General features: G+C 36.6%; 1 protein-coding gene and 1 long non-coding RNA gene across 2 annotated transcripts; both read right to left on the minus strand.

The window, feature by feature from the left end:
* LOC116179388 lies at positions 1 to 591 on the minus strand. Its single transcript, XR_004146997.1, has 2 exons — positions 178 to 591; positions 1 to 65 (listed from the first exon to the last, which is right to left on the minus strand). It is a non-coding gene; the product is annotated as an uncharacterized LOC116179388 (long non-coding RNA).
* A 966-nt stretch (positions 592 to 1,557) lies between these two features.
* LOC116178294 (protein OSCP1-like) lies at positions 1,558 to 4,581 on the minus strand. Its single transcript, XM_031497754.1, has 3 exons — positions 4,519 to 4,581; positions 1,775 to 3,169; positions 1,558 to 1,714 (listed from the first exon to the last, which is right to left on the minus strand). The coding sequence occupies exons 1-2, from the start codon at positions 4,579 to 4,581 to the stop codon at positions 2,303 to 2,305; spliced, it is 930 nt and encodes a 309-aa protein (XP_031353614.1). The 3' UTR covers positions 1,558 to 1,714; positions 1,775 to 2,302.
* Positions 4,582 to 8,841: the final 4,260 nt, after the last annotated feature.

Consider the following 8,841-nt stretch of genomic DNA (forward strand, 5'->3'; position numbering starts at 1 on the left):
GGTTTTTTTTTTATTGATTGAGATTCTTCGGATTTTTCTGTCTCTTTGAATTCTTCTGACTTCACCTGCAAAAATAGGCCGTGTGAACATACCAAACAAAAACAGCTAGGACGTTGATGAAATGGTAACACAAAAAGTTATATGCAACCTCAAGTCAGAATTAAGATACGCCCATACCTTTGATAAAAAATGTGATGTGCTGATTGGGAAGGAGATGGGATGTCTGAATTTTGCCTTGCGATCTATAGGGTTGCTTATCCGTCAAATTCTGAATTCAAATTTTTTCTATAAATCTCGGGTACACTTTAATAGGAATTTTAGAATGAGTTTTACTTATTATGTCCACATGATCCTATTAGAAAACTCCTTTTAAAAGTATTCCAAAAATCCTCTTGAAACCTTCAGCAACCATTTTTTAACATAGTCTCGAACTTATCCTAGAGAATTCTTTCAGAAACTTGCTTAATTTCCTAGTAATTTGACTCGTAATCCTCTCCCTTAGAAATTGCCCTAAAATATTACTAGAAAAGAAAATTGTTGAAGATTTTTAGAATTCCATTTCGAAACAAAAATGTTTTTTGGACATTTACTAGTAATCCTCAAAGGAAACGACTTTTTTCGAAATCGAAAATATTTTTGGAAAACTGCTTAGGCGTTTTCTTTGAAAAACCCTACGAACATTATTTATAGAAACAGAGAATATAACACTCTTCTTGAATGCTTAGAAATCTATTTGGTGAATTTCTTGCATATCTTTTTCCAAATTTCATGTCATTCACAAACTGTAATAGTCTTTTCTTAAAGGATCTTTAAGAGTTTTTGATGCCTTTAAATCTATTCGGATCTGATCTATTTATGAAAAGCTTTGGAACGATCACAAAGGATTTCAATTGTAATTAAATCACATTTTTATAAATATTGTAGTGTGCACGATACTTACGCATGACTAATTTTTTTTTGGTCTTTTGAGCCCAGTATGTAATTTTAAAAATTGATACAAATGCACATTGAGCTTTTGAGCCCAATATGCAATTTTAAAGTTGCATATAAATGCATATTTTAAAAAATTGAATACATGTATGAATGTTTTAAAAATTGTGCGTCTTTTAGCATATCTCACGCAGTGTGCAGTATAAATCGTTGCTTAATTTTAGTTTCAGACAAAAATGAGAGAGAAACTAGGGGAATTTGATGAGGATTGTATGAGAGCTTCAAGAGAGTTTAGCAGGAAAGAAAGAGTATCCTGAGGAATCAGAAAATTTGAGGTTTTTAAAAGAAATTTGAACAAAATATGTGGGAAATTTACAAGTTAGCCATGCAGTTCCAAAAGAAAGTGCATTTCCTGTTGAATTTGGAATGGTGAATTCACAAATCCCAGACGTAGCCAACCAGTAAACCAACCCTTAGATCGAGAGGAACACACTTGATAACATAAGTCTGGGAGCCAGTATTTGGTTCAAGGATATCTTTCACGATCTCTCATCAATTCACCATCCTCTTCTAGTGCTAAGGAAAATAATTTAAAATTTTATAATAGGTTTTTTTTAGTGAAATACACGTTTTGCTCTGTCGGTCTTCCTAGCTGTACTCTCATTTTCAAGTTAACGGCTGTATCGATTGGAATCAAATTTGTACACATTTTCTTAGATATAAAAGGAGCTCTTGGGCAGAATCACGCATGCGCAAGTGCGAGGGTGGTATCTGTGCCATTTCACTGCAAAAATATTATTTTATTATTAGCCAAAAATGTGGTTGCATAAAAAGTCAAATTCACCTTTAAAACGGCAAACGCTCTACTCCCTTTCCAATGGGCCATGATTTTCCTAGGTTTTCGTTTTTAAAAAATTTGCCGAAGCTGTCTGCTGAGCGGGTGATTAATTTTTGTAAGAACCAAGCCATGTGTGTTTTTTTATAGACACTTGAAATTATGGATTGAGTCTCCTGCATCCAGAATTCCAGCTAGTAAACGGAATGTCTCCCCTTACCTAAAATAATAATTACGACTTACTCTGTAGACGCAAGTACTTATAGTCAACGGAGTGATTTCGAATTTAAATAAGTCCTTTGCATTGTTCCATTTTCTTGATGCAAGTTGGTCAATAACCGAACAGTACGTGTAGCTTTTTTATGCTCCCCATCATCCGTTCATGCAATTTTTCAACAGATACAAAGTTCTCTAGCGCTGTGAGAAAAATCCCTTGGTTGGCATTATAAAATACTTTTATAAACAAATATAAGTACACAGATTCTTAGCATTATAAATAATTTAACAAAAACACAATAAACAAAGCTGAAAATGTGACTAGACAGTTTCAGATCCGATGATATCCAACAAATCATCCTTCATAGAAGAATCCTCCTCAAAATCGTCCAGGTTTAAATCGCTGAAGATTTTCTTCAAAGCGTCATCGGGCGTCGAAACTTTAATGTTATCGAAAATTTTGAGCTGAATGTCGTCCTTCTCCTTGCGCTGGAACTCGTTAATGTGCAAATTCATGTTGGGGCCGTTCTCCGCAGCGCTCAGCTTTCGAGCGCCTAGCATTTCGTTCGCGAACACCTCCAGCTCTTTGTTGTCGAGTCGCTCCTCTTCCTCTTCGTGCGGGTCCGGCTCCAGGATTTTGCCGTTTTGCGTCACCTCGTAGATGTTCTCGCCCAAATTCTTCAGCATGTCTTCCGCTACGGCGTTGTTGTTGTTGGAGGTGAAACTCGCGTCTTCGTTTTGCAACCCCATTCGCAGCAGGAGCGAGACTCGGACGTTGAAGCTCTGCAGCCACTCCACGATGCCGGCGTGCAGCTTCTCCTTTTCGTTTTTGTTGAAAATCTTGTTGAAGTTTTCCACTACGTTTTGTACTCTGTGGAGCTGAAGGTGGGTGTCGGGATTTATGAGGTAGGTCTCGATTTCATAGAGGTGCCGGAGTGTCAACGCCATGATATCCGTGGTCATTGTGACTTGCCATTTGAAAACCATTGTGATTAAATCCCACAGTTTCGCCATGCTGTTGGTGTCCAAACGCATGATTGAGGATTGCGTTACATCTTCGATTATACTTTTAACGGCCTCTGGACTTAGTGGAGGTTGCGGTTTTGTTAACTCGGCAATGAGCTGCGGTGAAATCAGTACCGATATGATATTGTTTAGTACTGCAACAATAGAAATAATCAGTTTCAACTATTCTACGTACTTGAAGACGAAGTGTGTCGGTGCAAAATTTCTATGATTGATCAAAATAAATAAAGAAGCTCTAGTTTGTCGCCCCCTTCCTTTCGACAATGACCTAATGCGGTATATGAAAAACGTTTCATTTTCTCGTTAATATAAGATGTTCGCTACCTACGCGTGTTGATACGCAGTAAATTGTAGGTGGATTCTATTTGGGGCTGAATGCCTGAGATGTGGCATGTTAGCGGCCAGGTAATTATTAATTATGAATGCGATCAATTTCCAACTAAGCGGCGCTTTAATAAAAAATTTACAATGACAGAAAGTGCCTACACCGTAGTTTATTAAACATTATATTTTCTCTAGACCTCAGGAGTTCTTCTGCTCCACATATTTTCGTTGGAACACCTTGTATACCTACGAAGTGACATCGAAATTTGCAGATCAAAAAGGCGTTGGAATTTTGTTCACCAGAATTGGCCATTTTTTCGCCCTCGCAACTTTGTAACTATAATAGGGAGAAGCGCTAAGATAAATCTTCAGGAGTTCGACACTATCATATACTAAAGGCAAGCGTTTGGACGAAGGTAATTAACAAGCACTTCTGGTTGTATACGAAACTGTCGTGTTGCATGTATTCTCAAAAACTTACACCTGGACAGAATGCAGGAAATTGTTGTAAAATCAGGATACCTGTAGTTTCTGTGAATCAACAAAGACATCGGGGCGCCACCAGTCGCCATCAAGTCGATAAAAGAATACTCACCGGTGATAAGGAACGAAAGCAAATGCGAGGATATACTGACTTCGAAAATGTTCCGTGATTTTTCTAGAAATTGTGTTTAATGGAAGTCGACGCCATTCTATTTAAGTAGTTTCGTACATTCAGTATAAATTAATTCTAAATAAATGAAACGCGTAATTAAATTTACGTTATAGGGGTATAGTAGACCAACTTCCAAAAAATAGAGCAAAGACTACAATAAAAAATTGTAACACACGAAATCGATACACTTATACATTGAAGACATATTTTTTGGATATGTAAGGATTTTCGGGTAGCTTACTGGGCAAGGCATGCTAAATTTCATAAATTTTCTAAATATACGAATTTCTCTATTTTTTTGTATATTAATCATATGCATATTTTATGTTGTCGTATAGAAAATTGATTACTCTTTTTTTTTTTTAGAGGGCATCAACTTCTCAGGTCATTAGCCCTTTTTACTGGTTCTTGTTCTACTTAAACGTTTTCAGACTAGAATCGTTTTTCCATGTAAGATGTAAGCGGGTAAGTACCACCTTCTATATCTTATCTATATTTTACTAAAATACGCAGAGACTTTCAGGTACTTCACAGTGTTCCTCATTCCATCAGGATCCGTCAGGCACTTCTCCGTTCTTTGTTGAAGTTCGTACATTACTCTTTTCAAATATCGCAATTCAATGAGACGGTCTTATACTATAAATTGGTAACAATAAATGAGCCTGTTTATTTATATAACAAAATTCAATTTAGTAATAATCCTAGATTGGTTAATTTATTATATCCCCAATTCATAAAACGACATTAAATGAAAGATCATTTTCATACAATATTTCTAAAAAATATAACGCTTATATAATATATAAAGCAATATTTTAAAAAACATCAATGTCGAAGAAGAAGGCACTCCATAACATTGTTTTTGTTAGGCAAACGTTTGAGTTGAGTTAAATTTTAAATTTTATAACCCAATATATTTTTTTTCATACATTTTGTATTTATTCATAAATTTATTTATGCATTTTTTCCCATTACAAAGTAATTCTTTATTTTCTGTACATTTCCCAATTAGATTTTGAGTTCTTGTCATTATAATAGCCCAACTTCTGAACTTCGCCCTGTTAAATTGTGTGTGGCATGATTTAATAAAAGACGTTATTATTATTATTATTATTTGAAAAACAAAAGTTGCATCGATTTCCGTTTGAACCGGAAGTGATACCAGAAGTTTGAATAGGCGATCAGATAGATCGTAATGTTCCATATAGGTAAAATTAGATGTACCCAATTTTCGTATCTCGCCAAATAAATCTCAAACGCACTGTATATTCCATTTTCTAAAAATTTTTTTTAAAAGTAATTCCGTAGTTAAAATTTTGGTTTTAATAAATTCCGTCCGTCCGTCTGTGTACACGATAACTCACGATTACGAATTTTCCAATTCTGTTTTTAGCAATAGGTAGACAATGATCAAGGGACTAATTGATCAAATTTTGGTCAATATTCGTCAACTGGAAGTGACCTTGTCGCTCGTTGTCTATTTTGGTGCAGTTTATTATTTCTGATATCGCTATGATGAGATTATCTTTCTAGTATCTCGGGTCTCGTTTAGTTTGTCCCATACAGGGTGTGCCGAAATATAATGTACATACGCAAGGGGCTAATTCTTACGTTTATTTAATGACTTAAAGTTCATATAAACATATACCTCATTTTTTCGCACTGGAGGATAACTTTGGAGCCATGTGTAAGATTTGCTCGGAACTGTTGTCTGACGTAAAAAAACAGCAGCCCGTGGAAGTGTGCAACGAATGGCTGGAACTCTGTGAGGAGAACCCAAATGTCCTTGATAACGTCATCACAGGAAATTAGTCATGCGATCGGGAGACGAAAATGCAGAAGAAGGCAAGACTGAGCAAGTCCCACGTCAAGTCCATGGTCATCGTGTTCTTCGAAGCTAAGAGGATCGTGCACCACGAGTTTGTACCACCTGGACAAATCGACAACAAGGACTACAAAGAAGTTCTCAAATGAGTCACCCGCGTCTGACCAGAGATTCGGTCGTCATGGAGACTCGATCATGACAACGCACCGAGTCACACCGCCTTCGTTGTTAACTGCTATCTGACCCGGATGGGTATTTCAACGGTGCCACGGCCCCCTAAACGCCCTTTGTAGCACCGGCAGACTCCATCCTGTTCTCAAAGCATCTGAAGACATTGGCGTAACAAAAAAACCACGAAATCTATTTTTTTTAAAAAAAAAGGCTCATTACGTTTGGGACAGACGTGTCCCCGTTTTTGCGATTTTTCCGAGCAAACGTTGACACCTCATTGTATGGGGCAATTTTGAAGTTATCGAGCGCAGAGTAATCGCCTATTGGTCATCTCTGTAACCCGGTTGTTTTTGGTGGAAATCTATAAACACGTTTCATAGTTTTCGCAAGGTTTTTCTGAGCCAAAGTTACAAGACGCAATTTCGAAGTTACCAAGGGCACTTGGGTATTGTTGATGTGTATTTCTTATGGTAAGGCCGATGGTGATTGAAATTAAATTCATTCGTTTATTGTCTCGCATATAGTAATATAATAATCAACAGGGCTATAAGTAGAATTATTGCCATAAAAAATAGATTGTACACTTCAAGGCAAAAATTCAAGATTAATTCCAAAATGTAAGTGTTTTCTATCACTGGTTTTGTAATTTTTTTCTCTGTCGAGTGTTATGAAAGTCCAATATCCAATATGTCGTCCGTAGGAATAAGAATGTGGATGTGATTTACTCGAAACCCACAATAAAAATTTTATTTTAGCACCACAAGAAAATTGAGAAAAAAATCACTGATGGTTTGTTAAAATTATTTTTTGATAGCCAGCGCATTCTCGAAAATTACATTTTTCGTTTTTTTGGCAAACCCACCTTGTATAAATTATGATGTATTCGTATGGTGACAAACCACCCCAATGTTAAATGGATTACAAGCTCTTAACTGGTTTTCCGAAAGGGTTTGCTAAAATTGCCGGCCTGTGTGGCGCAGTGGTGTAGAACCGCAACTGCGGAACAACGGATCCCTGGTTCGAATCCGGGTTCGTAAAAGTAAATACAAAAAATTAAAAAAATGTTAACGAGAAATATTTTCAAAAAGATTTCTAAAGAAAAAAGAGCCTAGTTGTTTTAAGATGTCCTTTTAAGACTTCTACGGCTACCGGGAGGGCTACCGTTTTTAAAAATTTTAACTACCTATTTAAAAAATAAAAAAAATTCATCGAAAATTTACTGCAAGGTTTCAAGTTAAAGTTTGAGGAAGAGTTTTAAAAAGGTTTCAATGGAAATTTCAAGAATATCAAAAGTGATTTAAAAAAAAAGTGTTTCAGAATATTTTGAGGAAAATCGAAATATTTAATAATAGACCGGGTGCTAGATAGACTTGAGTGTGCAAAAGTAGTATGTTATAGCCGTTTCTAAATATGACCTTGAGATTACTAAAAGGGCATTGCCTTCGTTTCGGGTCGGTAAACTTGTGCTTCGTGTCGTGTCGTTTAAACTCGTGCTGCTTAAAGTGTATTAACCTCAATATGGCATTGACCTTTATTGTGGTTTAAATTGTCCGTGAGAATGACCTTTTCTATTTAAAGGTCGTTCACCTTAAAGGCACTGACCTTTTGATAAAAGGTTATTGACCTCGTTGTCTGTTCTTAAACCCTTTAGCTTAATGGTTTTGATCTCCGCTAATTGCGCATAGTGGGGCGCAGTAATTATATAGCCCACTCGTCGTGTAGATCAAATAATCATGGCATGGCTAGCGTATGCTGAGCAATCGTGGATCAAGGCGATAGATTTTGTAACAGCGGTAGAACGCCTTAAGCAAAAGTTTTCGGCGTTAGTATTTGACGCCGAACATGAAGCAATATATGGCAATGGTGAATATAGTGAGGAGGAGTGTCTGGCCATCGCTAAAAAATACGAGTTGGGCGAAGAAATATGTGAGAGTTATTTAAACAGTAAAATATGTGAAAAATGTGTAGTAGTACGCAGATTGATAAAGGCCAATTTAGAACAGTTTATTAGTGAGTTAAGTGATTGGACTGAAAATGAAGAAGAGAGTTACAATTGACGAAACACGGAATCAAGTGTACATAATGGTAGCGTGGTCGTTTGCTTACGGTAAAGCACGAAGAGGTTCGTGGGAAACAGTCGCGCTCGATAGATTTCGTTTCCGAAATAAAATCGAACAACTTAGTAGAGTTTTGTCTTCGGTATTAGAGAAAAGTCATCGGGACAAAGTCTATCGTGAACGACTCGCCTCCCCTCCACAACGTTAGCAATATAAGTGTAACTGCAGTAGTGCTTAAAATCATTCCGACAGCGTGTACGCGAACTGGTTAAAATGGATCTTGATACACTCAACAATACCACTTTCTGCAAGCCGTTCAAAAATGTAAAAGACCTGGAGGTGGGGGAGAAATATCGAATCGTCGGCATCGACACAATCAACACAAAATATGGTGACCGGGTAGTCGTGGAGACTGGAAACTTTAAATCTATGCTTCCCTTACGTTTCTACAACTACTTTAAGGAGGATAATCGTTTACAAACATTCCAAGCCTCCTTAGCCAATAAAGAGGTATACATAACAAGTGCCGGATCTGCAGGGCAAACGACTAACTTAAAGTTTATGTAAATAAAATATTTGTGTATTAGAAATGTAAATAAACATGGTATATATAAAAAGGAACGGATTCGTTTTATTTCTTTCTAGAAGGCTTCAGTAGATATTTCCGTTTCCTGTTTCAAGGTCCGAGCACACAAGGTAAACGGTTAGAGAATGGCCTATTCTGGACCACTCTTATTGATTTTTTATCGATTTTTGAAGCGCTATCCTGATTTATTGATTGATTATCGATTTCGGAGGCAAC

Source organism: Photinus pyralis, unplaced genomic scaffold, assembly GCF_008802855.1.
Source record: "Photinus pyralis isolate 1611_PpyrPB1 unplaced genomic scaffold, Ppyr1.3 Ppyr1.4_LG8, whole genome shotgun sequence".
Lineage (NCBI taxonomy): Eukaryota > Metazoa > Arthropoda > Insecta > Coleoptera > Lampyridae > Photinus > Photinus pyralis.

What these genes read in the sequence shown, in the direction of transcription:
- LOC116178294 (XM_031497754.1), bottom strand. Translation starts at nt 4,581, where the DNA reads ATGTACGAACTTCAACAAAGAACGGAGAAGTGCCTGACGGATCCTGAT. An exon ending in CTGATGGAATGAGGAACACT is followed by an intron (nt 3,170 to 4,518) that starts GTGAAGTACCTG and finishes TACGTAGAATAG; the next exon opens with TTGAAACTGATTATTTCTAT.